This window comes from Musca vetustissima, unplaced genomic scaffold (genome assembly GCF_032173495.1).
Source record: "Musca vetustissima isolate MV318-11 ecotype Yass unplaced genomic scaffold, APGP_CSIRO_Mvet_v1 utg109780, whole genome shotgun sequence".
In the NCBI taxonomy this organism is placed as follows: domain Eukaryota; kingdom Metazoa; phylum Arthropoda; class Insecta; order Diptera; family Muscidae; genus Musca; species Musca vetustissima.
In genome coordinates, this window is record NW_026873660.1 from 55,685 (window position 1) to 80,042 (window position 24,358).

Here is a 24,358-nt window from a genome sequence, read left to right on the forward strand (position 1 = left end):
CAAATGTAATGGAGTGTACTTTACATATCCAATGTCATGAACTACACGTTTCTCTCTTAAAAGAAATAAATAATCACATGAAATAAAGGAAAATTCTTTAAAATTTCACATTCACTTTGCATTTGCAAATTCCTGACGTGGCAACAGATGCAACAATTCTAAAAGATGTTAAATTTCATAACATGACTCTATGGAGTTTAAGAAAATTAGCTGGCGCCTCTGTAATCATTTGCAGCGCATACTAATCCGACCTGTAGTGCCGTCCACAGGTGTAGATTGCAACCACCCAGAGAAGTAAGTCTGGTGTTTTGGCATTAGTGTCGAATGAACTTAAGCTGAGTAGTTAAACGCCAGCTCTAATGCGGCTAATTGAGCCAAAGCGTGGAAATGAAATTAAGACATAAAAAATGTCTGGATATTTTTCAGCGTCTCTGTGCCAAACAAAGATGGGAAAGCAAGAAGTAAGAAGCAAAACGAATGACCTAAGACACAAGCACCAACTATTTTTAACAAATTTATTTTGAAATGAAATAACATATATTTATTGTACATATACCTACATATATACCGACCTTTGCGAAGATAAACAAATAATAAAACACCCTTCTTTTCATTAGATTCTTTTGTGAATATCACAAAACTTTTATTGGTTCTCATTTCAGTTATGGTTGTTGTTGTTGTTGTTTGTTTGCATTTTAAATCTAGTCAAGAAAAAAGTCTTTGATATTGCCATAAATCATTTGTGATCTTAAGTTAAATTAAAATACATACATATAAATTAAATTGAAACGTCACGCGGGACATACTAATTAATTTGTGTATCGAAACTTAAAACGAAACTACATTTACCGAACTTGGTTTATTGTTAAGACATTATTTTTATTTTTTAGCTGCAAACGAATAAAGCCACAATAATAGCGTCATTCTCATTCATTAATTCTCTCATTGCGGACAGACACAAGCATCATCAGTAGATAGCAACCCATACGTATGCATATTGAAATTGAAATAACTAGAAATACTACCTATCTAAGAGTACGACTTATACGAACTAAGGTGGGGGTCTAAGGGGCGATGTTGTAGTCTTTACGTGCCTGTAGGCACGTTTGGACCTAGAAACGTATACTGAACATTTTAAATACTAATACTAAGATAACTAAGGCTAATGGTATGTGTATCATTGACCACCGTGCATCAAGGTTTCAGCCAACACTCATTTCAGTGGCAACCAATGCTGCAATTACTCCGTAAGGGTATTTCAACAAATTGTCGAATGTCCGAGTTCACCGAATGCCGACATTAGCTAAGCACATCGTTGTGACCATTTTGACGCAACATTTCCAATTTAAGCTCATGTTCTCGTGCTTTCAGTCGCAAGGCAGCAATAGATGAGGAGCGACGATCTTCCGGCGGTGTGCCAGAGCGTATGACATTGCCAGCTGCTGTGCCGGCGGCATTGGATTGATGTTGGGGCGAGTGATGCGACATAACGACATTCGACTGAGGCACATTGGGCGGTGGTGGTGCTTGCACAGCCGGCGGCATTGACGTGTGAACCAGCGAAAGGCCAACTACTGGCGAGTGTTGCGAGGAAGCGACCGCAACCGAAGCACCTGGTTGTGAGGTTACAGATGATGGTGATGTGGGTGGAGAGGCAATCAGATGATTGGGGGAATGTAAATCCGGCGAACCAATTAACATTGGCGGCTTGGCAGCTATCTGTGGTGGTCGGGGCATAGCTGTCATATTGGCCAACAGCGATTGAAATGAAGTAGATGGTGAATACATGGTTGCCATTCCCGGCGGCAACATGTGTGGTGGTGCTCTATAATTAAAAGAAGAAGAAGAAGACATGAAACGTCACAATTTATAAGAGATAATTAACTAGGGGAAATTTACCTTTGAAATTGATTAAAGTAGCCCGACATCATGGGAGCTCCAGCCAAATGGGGATAACGGAAGGCGGCAATATTGGCATGGGCATCAAAGGGTTTTCGTAAATTGGCAAAACCCAAATGTGTAAACGGATTCGGTGGCAGGGCGGAACCGACTACCGTCTGTATTGTTCCAGGACCGCTGGGCAAATAGGGATTATAGGGGTGGGATTGAGGACCCACCTTTTCTTGTTTGCGCCACTTGGCCCGACGATTTTGAAACCAAACCTAGCAGAAAGCAAATCAGAAAAATAAATAACTTTGTTTTTTTTATAAGAAAATAGCCACAAAACAGAAAAAAAAACAAATAACAAGAAACAAAGCAAAACAGAAAAACCCCAGATAATGCGAAAACGAAATATAAAAAGAAAAAACAATGACTGAACAACCTCATTTGTTATCAAATTGTTATTTAATTATTTTCCATGAATTCAATTAATTTCATGCATTTTGCAATGACTGCGGCCACATCATTTGGCCGTTCAAGTTCTTCATCATATCTGTTTGGCAAACAATTTTCTGCTTCTCTGCTATGCTCTGATATTCGTTTTGTGTCAGTTGTTCAGTCTTCTACCACATGTTTATGATTTGTATTACTTTCTATTCTTCGTCAGTTGTGGCTAATGGTTGGCATTACTGTTTGTGATTTAATTTGTAATTATAGGTATTTAGTTGTTGTTGCCGCTTTTTTTCTTCTTTTCCCCGCCATTGCAAATTGAAAATGAAAATTGATTGATACGATCTGAGATGTAAAAAATTTATAAAATTGTAACTGAACAAGAAAATTGCGGAATGAACAGTGACATTAAATTATGAAAATAAGCTCCACTCCTCAAGCAGATTAAATTAAGACATTTTTTTATTCAAATTTTATGATATAAATAATAAATAGTTATTCAATAATACGATACAGACACTTTTTAGAAATGTAAATATTAAAGACATATTGGAATATAAAAAGTTGTATAAAATCCAAATAATGTTTGGAATAGGCCAGTATCATTCTATACAGGTTATAACAAAAAATTGCAACACTGATATATTTCAAATAAGAAAACCAAAATCTCAAAACATTGGTGTGATATTAATTTTTTTCATTAACCCACTATCTCAATAAGATCTAACTTTGTGTGCCCGTCCGTCGGTCCATCACAATTTGTAATCCAAGTTCAGACCGCTAACGAAATCGCCACGAAATTTGTCATGTATGTTCAACGGCGTCTTTAATATTTGATGATGATCGGTTAACTATTATGATGAAAATGGACCAAAAATTTTATTGTAATCTGTATTGCAGGGCTCTGAAGAGAATATAATTATGACCCGAACGCAACGAAAATTTCGGGCAGTTCGACTATATGTGCCGTTATGTTTCGATCGCAGATTGGCATCAATTATCAATTTGAACCCTCTTATAGACAAAATAACCTTACATATCAATACCAAAATTCATATTTATTGTAATTAATTGGCATCAAAAAATATGTGCACGGAGAACTTGGTTTTTATCATTTTTGACTGCAATGGTGGCACTGTGCGTCGTGGCCGACCTTGTAGCACAAAAAAAAAAATTATTCATATTCATGATATTTTCAAATAAGACATTTTGGCCTCGAGCGTACCATTGCCCTTAATATACAGATGAGAATAATAAAAGTCAAGTCTGCGAAGAGAGCTTTTCTCAAAAAATATTACCATTCCTCATAATAAATAACAATTATTTTTTGCATTGATTAAAGTACTTTTATCAAAATCTTTCTTGTTATTAAACTTGTCTTTAATTGTAGATAAAAATAAAAAAAAAATAAATAAATTGTCATATAATTTTACCTGAATACGAGCTTCCGTTAGACCAATTTTCATTGCAAGCTCTTCTCTGTAAAGAAATAAAAGTGAAATAAAGTAATTAGAAATCTTGGTGCTTTTAAATTATCAGCTAACAATTTAAAATGTAATTAAACAAAAAAAGAAGTGTCGTTATGCACATATTCACGGTGTATTTATTGTTGTTGTTGCTGTGTTTTTTGTTCTGATTGTTGCTTGTTGGCATTTATCATTCGCATTTAATTAAAACTAATGGACCTCTAAACATTATAATTTATTAACGGTAGAACCCCTCCACCGGACCCTTTAGCTTGTCATCAATGATGAATGGTTCAACTAATTATTGTCGGGAAATGGAGCCAGTTTGTGATACGCTACAACATGTCATTTGCGAATGGCATTCAGTCTTTACAAAATATCTCATTGACTTGGCACTAAATAATCAATGACATATTTCGTAGAGAAATAATCCAAAAGAAATTGTCAGAATAATTTTTTTTTAGATACATTTATGAAAAATATTTGAAACAAATATTTGGTTTTTAACAAATTATCAAGCTTTGTAGATTACCCGCAAGTCGTTATACATCGATCAATTTAGAGTTTCCATGATTTAGCTAATTTAATTTGTTTTACCGGTTAATAACAGTAAAACGTTTGCAATATAATGGTGATTATTTACTTTTTATTTTATTTGTTGTTGTTTTTGTTGGTTTTGGGTTTTCTTTGTCAGACTCTATAGTTTTGTTGTTGGTGTTATTGTTTGTCTAACTTTGTGTTTTGTTATGGTACAATTGAATGTTTTATTAATTGAGCCATAATTAAATCAATAAATCTTGTTTTTGTTACAGTTTGTCGATGCCAGTGTTTTCCGTTACGAATAATTTGCCAATGTTGTAATTGGAATAAAATGCAACGATTTTTGAAAAATAATTGAATTGTAACGTGCCACAAAATGTGCTAATTAAATAATACCATAAAGAACGGAACAAATAAAAAACAGTAGTGGATTATAGGACACGGATTTACCGACATGTATGCTCATATACGGAAGTGAATCTATATGTGGTTTTATGTTGTTGCCAAGTGATTTAAATATTCTATATGTTGATGTTAGTTTTAAGTCAATTAACTTGCATAAGGTGTTAACTGGTTTTGGAACTATGCTAAATGATTGTTGGATGTAATGCAGTAAAATTAGAACCTTGAACTGTTTTTTTTTTATTTTTTTGTTAGAAAACGCCCACTACAGTGAAAAACAAATTCTCTTATTATTGATGGAGATAATTAAACGCTAATTTATATTTATTTTAGCTAAAGCAACGGTATCATGATTCATATAATATTATACGATTGTTGGGGATTCATTGTTCCAAATGATAAGACATATTCGTATACACTGCATCACGAATTTGAAAGGAATTTGAGATTCAGGAGATATGTTAGCTTTGCGATATATTGAAAAGTCGCTCCCGGTTTTTAAATTTATTTAAAGAAATAAGATAAAATTGATCGGAGCTGCAGGAGAAAACGAAATACCAAATTATATACACTCTGTATGGGATATAACCTTAAACATTCCGCGCGTGGCGATTGAAAAAGATTTCAGAAATTCCCAAAATTCTGAATATTGGGGCTAAATTTATATGGAGCTATACAAGACTCCCTAAAATACCGACATTTGGGAGGTACCAGGGGTAACTTAAAATAATTATTAACCTTTTTGGGAGGTACATTTTCTACCCAAATTAAATCTAAAGCAATACCCCAAAATACCGAATAGGAGGGTACCGCAAAACTTGAGACAATATTGATCAATTTTGGTAGGGGAATTGGATATATAGTGAGGACACGAATATCAAAACGTTAACCGACATATCCTTTTGCAATACCAAACATCATAGAAGTACTGAAAATGTCTGTGCAATTTTTCAGAGCTTTATATTAAAAACCGTAATTTAAACAGACAAGCAGGACATGGCTAAATCGAAATAGAATTTTATACTTATAAAGAATATACTTTATGGGATCTTAGACGATTATTTCGATGTGTTGGAAGCGGAATGATAAATTTACTACACATTTCACCCTATGGAAGGTACATAAAAGTGATCTCGAAAAGTCCCTATAACAATTGGGAAAACCCGAGCAATAAACGTTGAATTTTAAGCTATTTTTTGTAAGGACTTTGTTAATTTATCGACTTGTTGAAATTGCTTACAACTTTTTCTTAGCACTTCTCGAATAAGAAGTGTGTCATTTTACAAAATTCTTCTAATGTCATTCCCTAAATTTAGCATTGATTTTTAAACATGTTTTAGGGACTTCCCTTTAAAAAGCAATTAATTTTTAAACATTTTTTCTCATGAGCGTACATTTTTTGAATATCTTTTTGTAAGGAAGCGAGTTCTCTAAACAATTGTTTTTAAGTGGTTTCCGAATAAAGCTATTGTTAAAGTTATGCTATAAAATTTACTAAATTTGTTTGTATGTAGAGTGTAGTTCTACTAAACACACGCGACTATGGATTGTTTTATTTAAAACTAATTAAGAATATAGTAGCGTCGTCGCCAATAATATGTTATCCAATAAAATATAATCGGGAAAATATATCTCCAAGTCTTTTGTTTTTTTATCTATAATTCCCTAAAACATAAATCATCAAAATCTCATTAAGTAATACCACCCGAAAATTGTTAGTCATTCTTCATTAACTGTTAACATAACAGAAAATCAATTTAAAAACGAATATCATCAACACCACATTAAACGCCATTCGAATGATCTTTAAAAACATATTAAGCCAAAGAAAATATGTCAAACAAATGCCGATCGCCACAACCCACACACCCAGACACAGCCCGACACACATTCCTATTTTTCTTCTCGCAATGCAAATGATGGAGATCATCCAGACTCTGATCAAAAGGGGGAAAACAGTCATTGGTAGTCGCTACATCAGCGTAAACGTAGTTTTGTATTATTTAGTTAATTAATTAAATAAAAATCGAAATGGTACGGCGGCAACAGCGGGACATCAAATTATGTGCTTTTATGTAAATTAACACAATTATCGTTTGTATCTCCTAAAAAAAGATAGGCCCATGTGTTGTGTCTGACGATCACTGTCGATCGTTGAGTTGCGTTTGTTACTCTGCCCAACTTCTATCTTGCCATCGGGTTGGGTGTTTATTATAGCTGCCATCAAACAAGTTTGTGAAGAGAGAAAATTTCAAATCAAACAGCTTCATATTGATGATAAATTAAAAATGCATATCAAGAGCAGATAACAACAAGAGATAAGATAATATCATGCCCTGGAGTGTGTGTGTATGCGCGCCGATGAGAAAGATGACCAGCATCATTAAAGTCAACAGCATCATCATAGTTATTGTCTCTGGTTGCCACACTTCATTATCTTGTTTCTGATTATTGTGTATATGTGTGATTATCTTTAATATGCATATTAAAGTCACAATGAAAGTTTGTCATCTACATAAATGCATGCATACAAACGTACATACATTATTTAAAGTAGCAACAGCTCTTTAAGCTAAATATCAGGTGTTGCATTTCATCTAAACTAAGAAGGGGAACAACATTTCATGCTTTGGGCTACTATAGCCATATATTAATTGACCTAATATTTACATTAAATTGATGGCTGTAGGCATTTGCTAAATGAAATTTAAAACAACAACGACAAGAACACAAATATTACAATTTCACATGTATGTAAAGCCATAAACACGATCTTATCTCTTTGGCTAAATAATTTACTACCTTAGTGAATGCCAAGCCAAGGCAAGAATGAAACGCATAACTGGAAGCATAATAGCAAATGGAACTATAGGTCAAGGCATACCCATGCACACGCACACACACATACATTTTTGAAGAAGAGTGTCATAATTGCTTGTTTTTTTATCAAATTGTATATTTTTTGTTTAGCTACTGAAGTGCTACTTCATAGCATTTTATAACTATAATTAGCATTATAAATATGGTGGAAAAATTATGGGGTTGGTTGGTATGTCGGTATGGTACAAAAGACTTAAGACACATACTTATAATAAATATACATGTAAATATTAAACGAACCATAACATAACGATATAGGTATAACGACTTTCGTTTTCTTTCGATTTTTAATTGAATTTGTTAATGGAAAATAAATCATAAAATTTATGAATTAGTCATTTTTTGACAGATGATATTTTAATTTGATAGTTGATTATTAAAAAAAAAGTAATAAAATTAATAACCATTTTAATCTATTATTGAATATAGTTGCTATTATTGCTACGAATTTTCGCTAAATACATTTTTCGTGCAGTGACAAACAGAATTTTGAGGAAAATATTAAGAAAAAGAAAAGTTGGCCTTATTTGCGTAGAATGTAATACATACATTATACAAACTAAAAACCAGTGGGAGGATACCCTACACAACTTTCTATGGATTTTTATTCCGAGCCTGGGCAATATTTCGTGATAGTTGCACCCTCCTGCCCGATTAGAGGTCAAAAGTACATCTTCCTTACAATGACTTATTTTCCGAATATTACTAATATTGAGTACAGTCCTTCTAATTACTTGTCATATTCCCTTCACCGTTGATTGTGTTGTGATATTCGGTTTAAAAAACACACACAAAAAATTAAGTTTTCGGTCCACTTATTATCTGATTATCACCGAACATTATAGGCGTTGTTCTTGACCATAACTGAAACATTTCAAAGCGATCAGCGCTATATTTCAGCCTCCAGTGTGGCAATGGGTTACAAAATAATATCTGAATACGTAAGCACCTGTAAATAATTAAGTGTAACTCACACATCCGAGTACATACAAATTTTGTAATCTTTCACACAAAAGTCAGGGTCCATTTGACCTGCTAAATATCGGCCGATCTTTATCAAAACGTGTATAGGGGCTGTGCGTAAAAGAGGAATTATAATGCAAATGCTGTTTACCCGCAAATTGCCGTCACATTGCGATGCTAAAATAGCATATCTATGGTAGGAAAATGCGCCTAAGACATTATTGGTAGGAAATATTTGCCACCCAATTGGAACAAATACTCCGATAATCTTCCGCCCTAAAAAGCATAATTAACTCAGATTGGGCAGGGCTATTTCCTATGGCATCTCAAATGTTTACCCTTAACTTTCGAAGGTTGAACAAACACAGCTGTATACCAGGTTGTATGGAAAAATGTCGTCACTACAAGAAAAATCAGCTCTGAATAAAAATGTTCTGGTGTGAATTTACTTCGGAGATGCAATTTCATAATAACTTTGATATAAATACAAATTAATAGCCTGATGAGCAGCTTAACCAACGACCGATACACGTCTCATAATGCGTTAATAAGACGGGTTTTCTTTTAATTTCAGCACGGATCATCTTACTTATCTCGAAAGAAAAAAATAAAAATATAATTACAGTCAAATGTCTTATTTTGGGGAGTTGGTGCACGTTTTTCAACTATAATGACTGTTATTTTTTATTTTGGTTTCTTATCTGCTTACCAACAATTATTAATAATGGTCTTATACGGCATTTACATTAGAACTTTTTACAGGGTTTACCTACTTTATGAGGATTTATATGGCATATATTCAAAGGAATTGAAAATTTAAACCCACTATGTTAACCAAATCCGGTTCAATGTAAACGACCTTTTAGGGTTTTAACCGAATTGAATTCCCATTTAGTTTAAAATCTTCGTACCAAAAATTATAAATATGTGTCCTCGTTTTGCTATTATAGCCCCCATAAAATGGTGACACCAAATGTTGGTAAGAAATTTTCGGCATTTGTAGGGAAATTTTCCAAATTGCGAGCCTGTAGTTTGATATTTTGCTTTCTATTTTCAGCAATTTAAAAAGTCCCGAAAATTAATTTTGAGTACCTTCATAGTAAATTGCTGGTGGAGGGTATTAAAATTCGGACGGCCGAACTAAACGGCGATTTTATTATTCTTTTTTATATTTTCACCAAATAGCAATTTCCTAGTATATTTTACATTTTTTTTTTGTTATTTTCCCATTCAAGTATATTATTTTCCAAATTACAAAAAAACTATGTAATATACTAATAACATTTTTTATTATAAACACAACGAATCCAAAAATCGCCTAAAGATTTGCATAAATCTGCACATTTATCAAGACAATTTTTTGTTTGTTTGTATAACAAAAACATCTTTTTACGGCGAACATTTTAATTGGATCTTGACCACATGCTGGGCCCATGATCTCTCAACTTCATTGTGTGTTGCATGTGTTATTGCTTTGATTTAATTAAATTAAAAGCGTGACTTTGCTTCGATAACCGACATACATACACACATAACCACATGCTCCCTAGCCAAGTAGCAAAGGCAAAGGAAAACCTCGAAAGGAAAAAATAAAATTTATTTTTTTTTTAATATTTATTAAATTAAATTCATATAATCGCATGGACCGCAACATTGACTAGCACTAACCGCTTCTATCCAAACGAATTACAATCACTTAAATTTGAAGACCAAACGAAAACCTTCTATGCCATGGCCAACAACGCCAACAACTTTAAGTGGTTACCAACAGCTTAGGTTTAACCAAAAACCGCTAATATCATCATTTTGAGTGCTTCAGAACACCTCAAAGATCGTCAAAATCATGATCGTAATCATCAATATGTTGCATTGCGCGAATACAATTTCTGGCAAAACGTGGACTTGGTAATTGTCATCATTATCACCACAACGGCTTTAATGAAAACAGCTATGACTGCATCCGCTTGGCTTTCATATGAAATAATCAAACAACAACAACTACAGAAAACACCTTTATTTTGCTCACCGTCAAACAAAACAATTATCCGCAACGGCTAGCTGAATAAGCCGCCGTGAAGTCAGTTGCAATGGTGGTGGTGATGGTGGCGATACTGGTATGTGTGTGTGTTTCTTTATACACCGCCTAACCCAATCATTCCAAATTGTATGGCAACGTTGGCGAGCTTTGGTGGAGTTTGGAGGGGAAGAAATTATTTAAAATAAATTCAATTACAGAAAACATGAAATTTCATTATGAAAATTATAGTAATTATGTCGAAACGATTACATACGGACATAAATTGGAAAATAATGAAACGAAGCATTGCATTCAAAACACTTGTTTGGCTTAGGTTTGACGTAGCAGCCAAACAAACACAGCTGAGACAAGCGGTTTGTGTTTTATTTTCAGCTTGGCCACAATGATGCTGCAGCCTAAGATTGTGTTTTTAATTTATTTTTTCTTTTGTAATCGAAAAGAAAAACAAAAAACTGAGTTAATTTTGATTCCAAAATTAGATGTAATTGTTGTTGGTGATAATAAAAATTTGCCATGAGATCTTCAGTTTGATCCTCGAGTATTCGGAAAGTTATCCATTCAGAGTATTGCAACAGGCTATTTTCGTACGCAATGAGAAATAAGGATCTTATAATCTAACCGGCCATCACCGATTCGGCTTAGACTATATACATATGTTGATTACAAAAAATATAAGGTTAAGGTTTTTTTAAGGGATTCGAGTCACTAATATCATTTGTATACCCTAATCAACTATGTTTTATGATATTATAGCTTTGTGTGGACCCAAGAGGTTGTAACGCCGCGAAATATTTGTTTCATATCAACCGTTAATATCATTTGTATACCCTAATCAACTATGTTTTATGATATTATACAAAATACAAAATTTGTATTCTATGGCAAATATGTTTACTCCTGAAGGACATAGACCTGATATGTTGATAGTATATCCAATAGGAGTTGTTGACCTTTAAATTAATACCAAATTTATTGTTCTATCTACTCGGATGTGGAAGTTTCACTTAAATGTTTACAGGTATCTATGTATTCTGATATTGTTTAGTATTACGATTGACATACATACATTTCGAGCAGATAGCTGGGAAAATTGTGAATGAGGTCCCGGTTATGGTAATGCCTATAATTTTCGATGATGATCCCATGACATTTTGGGGATGAAACGGACCGAAAAATTTATTTTTGTCAGGTTATCTAGTCGGTCTAGACGCCACAACACAGCCGAACATCAAAAGTTTTCCATAGGGAAGGCGATCGGACCAACTCATTAGAATCACTGTTATGAGAATGAACGGTCAATATTTAGCGGGTCAAATTAACCAAAACTTTTTTGTGTAAAATAACAAAATTTGAATCCAATGGAGCAATTTTTTACTTCGGAAATACATGATTCGGAAATGATGCAGCAGATGATCTGTGGACTCTAATTGGTCAAGAAACTTAGAGCTCAGTTGTAGTTACCGGCTATAAGCCGCTATAAGCGATATGTCTGGACTTTATCTGGTCTTTTAGTTGTTATAACCGATATGTCATTAAAGATGGTGTCGTTATAAACGATTTCGTTGTATACAATATCTAATTTATCGGAATGTTAACCTTTTACTTTTACTCTAATCGAAAAGTATATGATTTTTAATAGATCTCCCCCTTCACTTACCTTGTAAATACATCTGGATAATGGGTGCGTGAAAATGCCTTCTCCAACTCCTCCAATTGAAAACTTGTAAATGTCGTACGATAACGACGCTGTTTGCGCTTTGGTGCATAATCGTCCAGTTCACCATCACTATTGGCATCGGAGACAGGACTATTGGTACCGCCACTGGCCCCAGTAGCTACAATACAGGAAACCGAACGATCGGGAACAGCATCCTGATGAGCTAATTTGGCTTCGTGCGGTAATTCCTCCAGTTTGACTTCTTCTGATATGCCCATAATCTGTATGGGCACAAAATGTTGTCAATGCCAAACGAATGACCAGCTACCAAGACGACGACGAAGAAGAAGATGATGAGGAACCTGAAATGACAGACATAACCAAAATGAAAACCAATCAGTCAAAAATGTGGTTATACATTATTTATAATTGCATTAGCTTAACCTGACTATGTACATAGTGCACAAATAATAGCTACCATAGAATACAACCCATTAAATTCCATACCATTCGGATGTCATCAGTGGATCGTGGAGAAACCACCATCTTATTATATTTAATTATTTATATCATTAATACTGATTGGCATTGATGCATACTAAGTGGACAGACTGAACACCAATGGGCAATGTCAATATCATGTCTGGGTTTGTCGATGACTGAGGACTGCAATGATTATGATTCCCAAGAATTTATGTATATTTATGGTTGAAACTATTGATTTGGGGTTTTGTTGTTGCTGCTGATGGTTGCAATTCAAGACATCCCAGCTACGGCCAGAAAGCTTTTTTTAGAAAATTTAATTGAGTCGACCATACAGCGAATTACAAATATGGTCACTGCTGAGCTGTGACTTACAACTTAATCATCAGCTAGCAATTAAGCATAGAATTCGACATCATGCTATGTGTCGACATTGGTGTCGACATGGTCCATTGCTGCCTGGCCAACGCAACGCAGCTCACTCCACCTCGACCCAGTACAACTCACATCGGGTCGTAAACTGTGTATGCCGGCATCTCGCCATGCCTACACATTGGCGATTCATACCGATGGTTGTCAAGTTGAGGTATCAAACAATTTGTTTTAAGGTGTACGACTAACAATATCATTTCACAACTTTTAGTCACGCTTAATGCTTCTTCTTCGCCCTCCTCCTCCTCCTCCTCCATTTCTGCTGCATTTCTCGTTTTGCGTTTTGGAAACATTTTACGCATATATTAGTTCCTAAATGGTCAAATGTATCCTTTTTCTTCCTTTAGATTTTGTTGTCGTTGCTGTTGTTGTTTTTGCATCAATCACTATGCGCTATGTAGTAGTGTACGAAGCTCTGCCCATGTATCGGTGGGAGCAATAAACATGCAATCCATTTGCTATTCCACGCATTACGGAATGCGTGAACAAACAACATACCAAAAACGTCTCTAAACCGAATTCCAATGAAAGCTATCCGAAAGGCACACGACCAATCACAACAGCCAGTCAGTCAGTCACATGGAAAATGCCAAATCGGAACAACTGCCACAAATGAATTTCTTGCATAAATAATGAAGTTTATTGAAGTTGTTCTTGTCCATGTTGTTGTTGTAGTCGTTGTGATGGGACGACTAATGTTCTTGAGGAATGGTAGAACTTTTGTCTTCTTTTTTCCTGATCTAATTGAGGTTCCATTTAAAAGCCAATGGAAATGGTTTGACATAACTTTGTCCATTTTATTGTAAATTATTCATAAAAATAGAAGAATATTTAATGGACACTTCATCTAATTATAAAAGTTAAGTAAAATATACAACACTGGAGGTATGTACACTACTAATGTAGGATATATTAAAAAAAATAAAGACATTTTATCGGTATTAAATATTCTTGAGAAGGGCGACATTCCTAATGCTAGTAATATTTTGTGACATTTTTTTATAACATGGCTGTTTAGAATATTTAGAAGTTTGTCGTTTTTATAAATTTTTAAAGCACGCTTTAGATAGAATAGGAATTAAATTCAAAGCAGAATTAAATTAAAGCTTTGGCTAAGGACGTGGTGTAACATTCTGCCAAAAACCAAAGTAAATAGTTATTAGAAGTTCCAAAGTGACAAGAGTCGAATTAGAGGAATTTTTGTTCCCGTGTTCCAAACTCAGAATTTTCAGTCATATTCATAAACAAAAGACTTAAGACACATACTCGGATTATACATCGATCGCCAGTTTTGTGTTAGAGAGTTGTTCGCATGTGAACAATTTATTATAATAATAGCCACTGGATATTCAAGAAACAACAACAAGCATAATGTTTCCAAGTTTATTCAAAATACATAAAATGCATAGTTAAATGAGATCTTCTACAAAAAAGTATGTCCATATTGATCACTTAGATAGATTTTTAACCCAATGTAAACCAAAATGCGTGGTACCATTATATGGTATTATACCCTAAAATGTGAACAAATATTGACAAATTTTAATAAGAAGAGAAATTAAATACCAACATTTGAAAATTATTAAACGTTGAAATCAGTTTCCTTCAGTAAAAAAATTTGACCACGATACATTTCATTATCGGTTATACCAGACCCATTTTCATATAGTTGTGATATAATTTTAAGCATGGTTATGCGATTGATTTGTAACGTATATCGTGTAACAGAAGCGTGAAAGAAAGTAAACAAATAACTCATAAATATTATTTTTTCTTTTCGGCATCAATTTAAGGGTAATCTAATTAGTTGTCGTATAGATTACTGGAATAAGACTAGTGATGTTTTGGAAGGTATCGGTTTGTGTCTTAACCCTGCCCATGAGATCCCATTGAGATCTCGGGGCACAGTCTACTTAACCTGGCATATTCGGTATATGGCGGATATGAATGATTTACTGCAACCGTCACAATATCATGAACCTGTATAAAGGCGCTCCGGAATATTCTATATATCCTAAATCAACCTAGGCCTCATGAGGTGGACCATATAATAAAATATAATTTTACGTTCTCGTGGTGATGTACGATATTAATAGATTGTCATAGCAGTTAAATTACTTAATTCAATTCTCTTCATCAATTAATAAAATATCGAAGCGTGCCATCGGCGATAATAATTGTCGAGTGGATAATAAATAATCGTACAAGAAAAAGAAAACATATTGAAGGTGTTAACTATATGGCCAAAAATGGCAGTTTATAGATCACAATTGTTGCGGCAACAATTATTATCATTATTCATATGGATGTAATGTTCCGTACACAAGTCAATAAATTGTAACACGTTCGTATGATAATATGGCTGTCAATGCGAACAACATGATAACTGCCAAAGAAACCATAACACCCGTTTTTATTTGTCCATTCAGTCGTCCGTCCGTCCAACCGTCTGTTTGTTTGTTTTGCTCACAAGACAACGCTTTTACTCGATGTTGTGGTAAAACATTCATTAATCACTGAAAGATATCAACCAGACAGAGAGACAGACGGACAAGCAAAAAGCTCACATATCCAAAACCCACACACACATGCGACTATTGATACAGAATCCAAACAGCAAATCCACAACATGAACAGAAATCGTTAAGATATGGATAAAGGCCTGGACAATGGTCATGTGCATTTGTGGGCATTGAGAGCAACATCATCCATGTGGTGAGATGTAGCCGTCGTTGTCGTTGCACACATCCAAGAGACAGAGAGAAAAAAATTGTATCAAATCAAGATTTGTATAATACAATTCGCATATTGTTGGTTTGGTTGTTTGCTATCTTCATCAATACAAAACTATGTATGTATGTTGCCGAATCCCCGACGGTCTTAATAATCCGAACGATATAGGGAACATACACACGCTCTATGTGTAGCACACGTACATATGTGTGTATGGCTTTAACAACAGCTACCATCTCTTAATATCAACGAATCAATAATCGCAACAAGCTACAACAATATCGGCTCGGACGTCTCCTTATACCATAGGGAAGGGGAGGTGGCGCGAAACATGATCGCTGTATGATCAAATTCGCTGATACGCAAGAAAATTTAACAATTCTATTAAGATTACAACAAAATGCAAATCTGGCAACATGGCTAGTGTATGTCGCTTTGACCAGAAACAAGACGGCTGGGCATCTTGAGGCCAGAGCGCCTGAAAACAAGATGTGATGACCTCCTTAAGAGGAAATCAATGTTTTGCAATCGATGCCCCATCTCAGCATTTCGTTTTTCTTCTACACATCGACACCTCGAATCTGCTTGCCCTGCGTCTGTTGATGTTTCCCAGGCGCAAGCGTGTGTAGTACGGTGGCAATATTAACAGGAAACTGCTAATAAGTTCATGAACTATCAAGAATTTAATTTACGCCAAGTGTGAATGTTACTACCCCACTAACACTGACAGCCAATGCAGTTCGGCCACAACACCAGCTCTGGTGCAGCTTGTAACTATGAATTGTATGGCAGCAGCCGTGGATGGTTGTGCAAAAAAGTTAAGAAAACAAAAAAAAAAACGCGTTAATTTAATATGGAAATTTTGTGCGATTATATACGGTTGTTTGTTTGTAGATACGTATGTATGGATGTTTACCTTTGGAATTTTTGTGGATTTCATTAAAACATCCACAAATTGAGATATAAGAAATATAAGTCCAAACAAAATGAACTTCCCATAATGCTGATAGGTGCCTACATAAATATATATGTGCGAAGGTCTGTTTGCCACTCTATCAGTGTGCGCCAGTAGCCTTTATGCAAATGCAAATAATGATTATTGATATTTCAACCTTTAATTTTTCCACAGCGCTAACAACTGCTAATAAGCCGCGATGATGTGCACTTGCTGGCCAGCATATGTTCGTTGCTTCCTCGCAGTACAAATATCGATCAACACGTACTAAATCATTCATTAGCAGATTTTCTTCTCGCACTCTCTCTCACACACACACTCTCTAGTTCTTTTCACAGCTGTATATTATTGGCTCTCGTTTATGGGGTGTAAAGATCAATTTGAATTGTGTAATTGGCAGTCAACAATATGTTGCAAAAATCGAAGACTTATGTTTATAATAAGTCAGTGTGTTATGATATTTTTTTATTTTATTTGATTTTTTATATTCTTATTGATTGTTTGTGAGAAAACGGGTTGATTTTCGATATTTAAAGTAAAAATATTATAAATACGACAAATTTATTGTCTTCGATCAGGGCAATTTTCTCGACCAGGGCAAACATTTTTTTCTTGAGAAGATTCAAGACTGAACTCCGAAAATTCTAATTCTAATGTTCAAATAACGTAAATGCTAGGGATAAATACGATTTTAAAATATACGTATTATGTTGCAGACAGCCGAATATTAATGCTCATATATTTTCCTGATCAATGTAAAATTCTAAATCGATTTAAAATTTATATCAAATGTTTTGAAGATTAGTCATCACTCCAGACACAGCATTTTTAAAAGCGGATTTCTACACATGGCTCAGAATGCTAAGTAGATCCTATCTTGAATGAGCTTGGATGATTTTTGAGTTTTTGCCTGTTTGTTGAATAGGTATTTGGATATTTCTTTTCCCGAAGTTTATATTTTAACTATAGAACCACTTGACGAGGAGGACAAAATAAATTACACAAATAATATGGTGGATTTTCAGTAAGCTCTTACACATCTTTAAACCAAACCGTTCTACAAAATTCAGAAAAGCAAGACTACAAATAGTCCATGAATAATTTTATTCTTAACCTTTTACGGCAGACGGAATTTGGAACATGTGTCAATATATACCTCTCAAACTGCACGTTAGCTGCCGTTCGATTAACAGATTTTAAATAATATTTATACCCTACACAACTATGTTGTCAGGGTATTATAGCTTTGTGCAGCCCCAAAAGTTTGTAACGCCGCGAAATATTGGTCCTAGACCCACCTTTAAGTATACCGATCGTCATATCTCGACTAGCTGAGTTGATCTAGACATGTGTGTCCGTCCGTCCGTCTGTCCATTATAATTTGTAAACACGATACAGGCCACAGTTATGGACCAATCTTCACGAAATTTTGCATGTTGGATGGGTTCTGGCCAATGAAGACCCCTATTGTTTTTGGTAAAGATCGGATAATATTTAGGGGATGAAATGGACCAAATACTAAATTTTTGTCGGTTTTTCTGCTCGCTCCAGAGACCGCAATTATGGCGCGAACATCGCGAAATTTTACATGGAGAAGGGGATCGAGCCTGTTTTGATAAGGATCGGTCAATATTTAGCGGGTCAAATGGACTCTGACTTTGTGTGAAAAATTACAAATTTTGTATTATATTGCCTATGAAGAACACAGACCAGAGAAGTTGATTGTATATCCAAGAGGAGTGGTTGACCTTTAAATTGATACGTACTCAGATGTGGGAGTTACACTTAAATATTTACAGGTGCTTACGTACTGAGATATTATTTAGTAACCCATTACCACACTAGAGGGCGGAAATATGGCGCTGGTCGCTCTGAAATTTTCCAGTTGTGGTCAAGGACAACGCCTATTATTTTCGGTGATGATCAGATAATAATTTTGGGATGTAGTGGACCGAAGACTTAATTTTTTGTGTGTGTTTTTTTCGAGTCGATCTATAGGCCACAATTATAAGCCGAACATCACAACACAACCCACGGTGAAGGGAATCCGGACAAGTAATTAGAAGGGCTGTACTGAATATTATTAATATTCGAAACATATGTCAGTGTAAGGTAAAGGTGCTGTTGACCTCTAATCGGGCAAGAGGGTGCAAATATCACGAAATATTGCCCAGGCTCAGAATAAACATCTGCAGAAAGTTAGAGTTCCGTTGAAGTTGTGTAGGGTATCGTATGGTCGGCCCCGTCCGACTATACTGCTCCGCTCACTGGTTTAAAATAAAATTGTAAAATAAAAACACAATTTTATACTGAAGACACTTGTAATAAAAAAATTAAAAAAATGGTTATCGTTTATATCTTTTACAAATAAACTGCTTTATAGCAGATTCAAAAAATCAACAATTAAACAATATCGACTCAATTCATCTGAAATAAATTAACAAAAAACACATTTTTAATTATATTTTTTTTAATTGCCGATCAATCTGCATTACCTTAATTTTTATTTCAATTAAATCCGTTATTAATCATCAAAACCTGGACAATTTGTCAATTCCATTCTCAGCTTTCAACAAAAAATGCAATAACAAACATTTTAATTACTAAGCAGTTATGCATCCCTCCATTCGTTCCGACAATACGAATGTGGCGACAAACATGTTTACATTCATTTTTTCCAATTCAATCAAAACTATTCAATAATGTTGAATGCATCTTTCCCACAATTATTAGGTGTATTGGTCCGATTGTTGGATTTGTTGTTTTCAACAAACAGCGGCTATCAAAGGAAAGACATAAACATTTAATTACCGATCATCAGCCAGGCAGAGAGAGAGAGAAATAAAGCGAATATATACAAACATATGAACATTGCTAGCTAATAAAGTTATATGGCTAAATAAAGAAATAAATTTATTAATAAGTGCATAACTTTGAATGCTATTCGGGTGTCTGTCCGGACATATGGCTGACATTGCATACACGTTTGTTGGTTGCAGCACTTATGCCGCGGCTGCGTTTAATTGATGAAATTCTCTCATGTGGCATTTATTAAATTGCATGCAGCAACTGGCAATCCGCATTACTCTCACACACAGGTCAGTAAAATAATAAATAAATTTATATTTGTTAATAAAAGACTGAAAGTGCAGTAAATGCCATACATACATACATGCATATGTATGAATAAACGAATAGTCCAGGGAGTGTGAGTGTGAGTAAGCTTTGAACATGGTGCTTGCGAACATAGGAAGTGGTGGGTAGTGGTAAAACTGAAACTACATCGTACACATACATAGGCATAGACACCCATTTCAATACCAATACACACAACTGATTGTTAAATGCAGAAACAGGAGTAATGGACAGACAATAAAACAAACAAAAAATAAAAGCTCAAGACATCTGATGACTGACTGACTACCAAAGACAGAATAAAGAACAAAACGACAAAAACCAAAAAAGAAAAACCTCGCAGTCAGACAGACAAACTGATCTGTTTGTCGATTTCATTGTTGACATTTGAGTGCCTCACTTCAAAACTTTGCCGCCGCATTATTTTATAATTGTTGCGTGCATTAAGCAGCAAATTAACACAATAATGTCAAACGCACAGGAATGCCAGTTATATGTTTGTTGTTCTACCACGACTGACACAACATTGACTACCTACAACTCGTCTACACGGGCGGTAAGGTGCTCATGCACGGTGGAATCGAAAATGCAGTCGGACTTTAAAGCCCAGTCTAATAAGGATGGGGTAATGAAAAAGAAAAAATAAAGCAAACAAGAAAGAAATAAAAAACGGTTCAGTCGGCATGTTGGCCCTAATTATAAATTGCAACAATAATTGGCGCCAAAATATGAAATCAAGTTGTTGCTGCTTTAAAACGTGTTGTATTGACAGTTCACAGTGGGCTATCGTCTTGTTGTGTTTTTTCTAGCAAACTACAATCAAAAATGTCAAATTTACAATTTTGTGTCACTTTTGAAAATGCGATAGACGATCTAATTGGCACAAAATAATTTATCTTTTCTGCCATATACACTTATGAACTTTCAGTTTTGCTGGATCAATTTAAAAAAAGTAATAATAATAAAACAAATTTAATAATATACATATTATTGGTAAAAGAGCTTTATGAAAAAGTGCCCGAGCCTCTAATATGCCGCTCTTTGAGGGCTATGCCGAAACATGTACCAATATTGATAATACTTGTAGGATACTTTCTGCCCAATGCGAATTAAAAATATAAAATTGGAGTCACTTTGGTTTAAAAACGTGCCTAAAGTCACCAAAATATCGAATAATGGAGGTATCGCTTTATAGAGGCTACCCTGGGGTGCTGTTAATACAAATACACTCACTCCACCTTGTGGTTAATTATAGACAAACATCTTTCTAGAATTTTTTACCACTATTATTTGGCACTTTTTTAAATTTGTTAGCATTTTCTAACATTTATTCGAATTTTTTATCAACAACGTTTTCAGCAACACTGGTTCCGGGTTTACGCTCAATTCGCGGGCCTACGCATCCACAGTTCATCCACCAAGTCTAAGTATTTCGAATTATATTACAAATTGGTAATTACCAAATTGTCGACATGGAAATTCCATATGAAGGAGATTCAAATAGAGTAATAATATTAAGGGGACCCCCCCATTGTCGGGGTCAAATATTTTCTTGATTTAATTCGAATCTGCACTAATTCAAGAATGTCTCTACAAAATTTCATGTGAAAATCTCAAGAACTTTTGAAGATATAGCCGATTTATTGTGTCAGCATCAAATGACGGTTAAAGGGCTTCTCAAACTTTAAACGCGTTTTTCTCTTTTGCGAATGACGGGCACGATAACTCAAAAACTAATAACCCAATCGATTCCACATTATTACACGTTTCTCTGTGAGTGTATAGCTATCGTATGAACTAGGATAAAGCCAATCGGTGAATATCTTCCTTATTTTTTAACTTGGTTTTTCGTCAAAAATCGGCGATCTTCGAAAAATATTTTTTCAAAGGTCCGCCATTTTGTTAATTTTAAAGCGAAGTTAAAAATCCTAGTTCATACGAGAGCCAGACATGTACTCTTTCTAACACCGTTGGAATTTTCGGATTCTGATGTTCCAGTGAGGAGTTATCATGCCCGCCATCAAAAATAAGGACTTCTCTTTAATTACAAAAAACAACAACAAAAATTTTTTGTAAATTATTTTTCTTCTCTTTTAAATCTTCAAATATATATGTGCAAAGTTACAAACCTTAACAAGCATTGGTATTGATTTACCAGCCCATTGAAAATCTTGAAAAAATAAAATCGTGAAGGGGGGGGGGGGGGGGGGGTTCCCTTTAAAGTATCTTGCATTTTTATCAACATCAATGGCCATTATGTGGAAATTATGGTCATTATTTGGATCTTATATGGTCATTATATGGATCTTATATGGTCATTATATGGATTAAAGGTAGGCCATAGTAACTTAAAAATTTTAATTTTCTTTTCATATTGTGGCTTGTTATACCAAAATCGTATACAAAATGTGTGAAAATATAAAAAAATATATGCTAAAATCCATTTGTTTAAAGAAACATTTTACAAGATTGCATTTCAAAAAGAGAATGGATCAACAAGGGCGACATGTATTTATTGCCTAACATCGCTGGAGGACCACACGGGAATTTATGTCGACATATGAGACAAAACACCCCCTTACTCCATTGGTGATGGAAATGCAAGAAACGCCCATGGAAATTCAGATTTCTCAAATTTTTGGGTCGTTTGAAGTGGATTTACCGACCACAAACCACCAAACTCGAAATTCACAAAAAATCACAAAGCTGTACATCCGCTGGAAGAGATTAATAGGCAAGTATTGATGATGTTAGCAAAAGGTCACAATGCACTAAAAATAGTTCAAGAGGCAGATTTTTAAAAATACAGGCTGTGTCACAGTGCCCTGGGTATACAATAACTACGAGACAAAAACCTTCAAAAAAACTTGTTGCCGAGAGTGTGCAACGATCTTTTGTGTACCGTGACAGAAACAGTTCAATCAGCTTCGCCTATATGCCTAACAAAAAATGGGAATTCAAAGAGGATCACAGTGTTGATAATTTAATATCGTTGATAGCAGATTTTCAGATAAAATAATATTAGTGGTGAATGGCAATGCAGCGAACATAACGGCTGTAATACGACAGGGACAATCGAAAATTATTGAATGATTCGCCCGCTCTTTAAATTTAATAGTAAAATCTGGTTTAAAACAATCAAGGATACTTTGGCAAAAGTAAAATCTAATATGGAACACTTCCGAAAGAACGTCAAGGATTCCAACAAACTGCTGAATTACCAACAAATGATGTATCTTCCCTTCTTCTAATTTTTCAAGATTTTCAATGGACTGGTAAATCAATACCAATGCTTTTTTAGGTTTGTAACTTTGCACATATATATTTGAAGATTTAAAAGAGAAGAAAAAATAATTTACAAAAAAATTGTTATTGTCTTGTTGTTGTTTTTTGTAATTAAAGAAAAGTACTTATTTTTTATGGCGGGCATGATAACTCCTCACTGGAACATCGGAATCCGAAAATTCCAACGGTGTTAGAAAGAGTACATGTCTGGCTCTCGTATGAACTAGGATTATCTCTGATCCGATCAGATTTATTAAATCTACATGTGAATCGATTTATATAAACCTTTTATCCATAATTCTTGATCGAATTTGGCTTCCAGCGTAATATATTGATTTGATGGAAATAGTTTGAAGAAAGTCACAATTTTCCATAGCCAATAGAATCATTATGTGATATTTCACATGCTTGGGATGGTGTCTGATAAATTATCTTTATAATGCTTAGTAGAACCTAGAGTTAGTCATATTATACAAATTGCATGATCATGTCATGTACCATAGCGTTGTACAATTCACGAACCCAATCAAAATGCCCACCAAATTTTCAGGAATCCATTACTGTAAAAGAATAAATAATTTTAAAACAAAAAGTTTATAGCATTTTACCTATCCCAATATGTGCTCTTTTTGAAATTCCACTAAAACAAAATACAAACCTTTTTGTTATTATTTGACAAGTTATACTCTATTTGTAAGAACGACCGAACTAATACGACAGCGAAATAAACGAGCTTTTGCGAATTATTGAACTAGAAGACCGACCTAGTTCGCTGAAATGAGCTGAATTAAAAAAGAGCGGTCGGTTAACTGAACGAGATAGAATTCTAGTAAATAGGACAAATGAGGCATTGTCCATCAAGGGGTAAGGCAATGATCTTCATCGGTTCCCTTACTTTGTTGGTTGGGAATATTCTCCTCAGAAGGTATTTATGTATCGAATCGAAACATTTATGTTACCAACGAATCCTCCTACTTGAGAATTTCGTTGGTCCTTTACTTCGTTGGTAGCACGACATTTGTAAACAAATGTCATATTTTCCGCACTGGTATGTGTCT

At 34.6% G+C, this 24,358-nt stretch overlaps 1 protein-coding gene across 1 annotated transcript; it reads right to left on the minus strand.

Moving 5' to 3' along the window:
- Positions 1-1,294: 1,294 nt before the first annotated feature.
- LOC133326861 (homeobox protein aristaless) lies at positions 1,295-12,591 on the minus strand. The gene is made up of 4 exons (XM_061535473.1): positions 12,278-12,591; positions 3,765-3,810; positions 1,900-2,162; positions 1,295-1,825 (listed from the first exon to the last, which is right to left on the minus strand). Exons 1-4 carry the CDS (start codon positions 12,553-12,555, stop codon positions 1,300-1,302), a joined length of 1,113 nt encoding a protein of 370 aa, XP_061391457.1. The 5' UTR covers positions 12,556-12,591; the 3' UTR covers positions 1,295-1,299.
- Positions 12,592-24,358: the final 11,767 nt, after the last annotated feature.

Bases quoted from the DNA above. Each gene is read 5' to 3' on its own strand.
- LOC133326861 (XM_061535473.1), bottom strand. From the start codon at position 12,555: ATGGGCATATCAGAAGAAGTCAAACTGGAGGAATTACCGCACGAAGCC. The intron at 2,163-3,764 runs GTAAAATTATAT...GCTTTCTGCTAG, and splicing joins TAACGGAAGCTCGTATTCAG to GTTTGGTTTCAAAATCGTCG. The intron at 1,826-1,899 runs GTAAATTTCCCC...TTTTAATTATAG, and splicing joins TACTTTAATCAATTTCAAAG to AGCACCACCACACATGTTGC.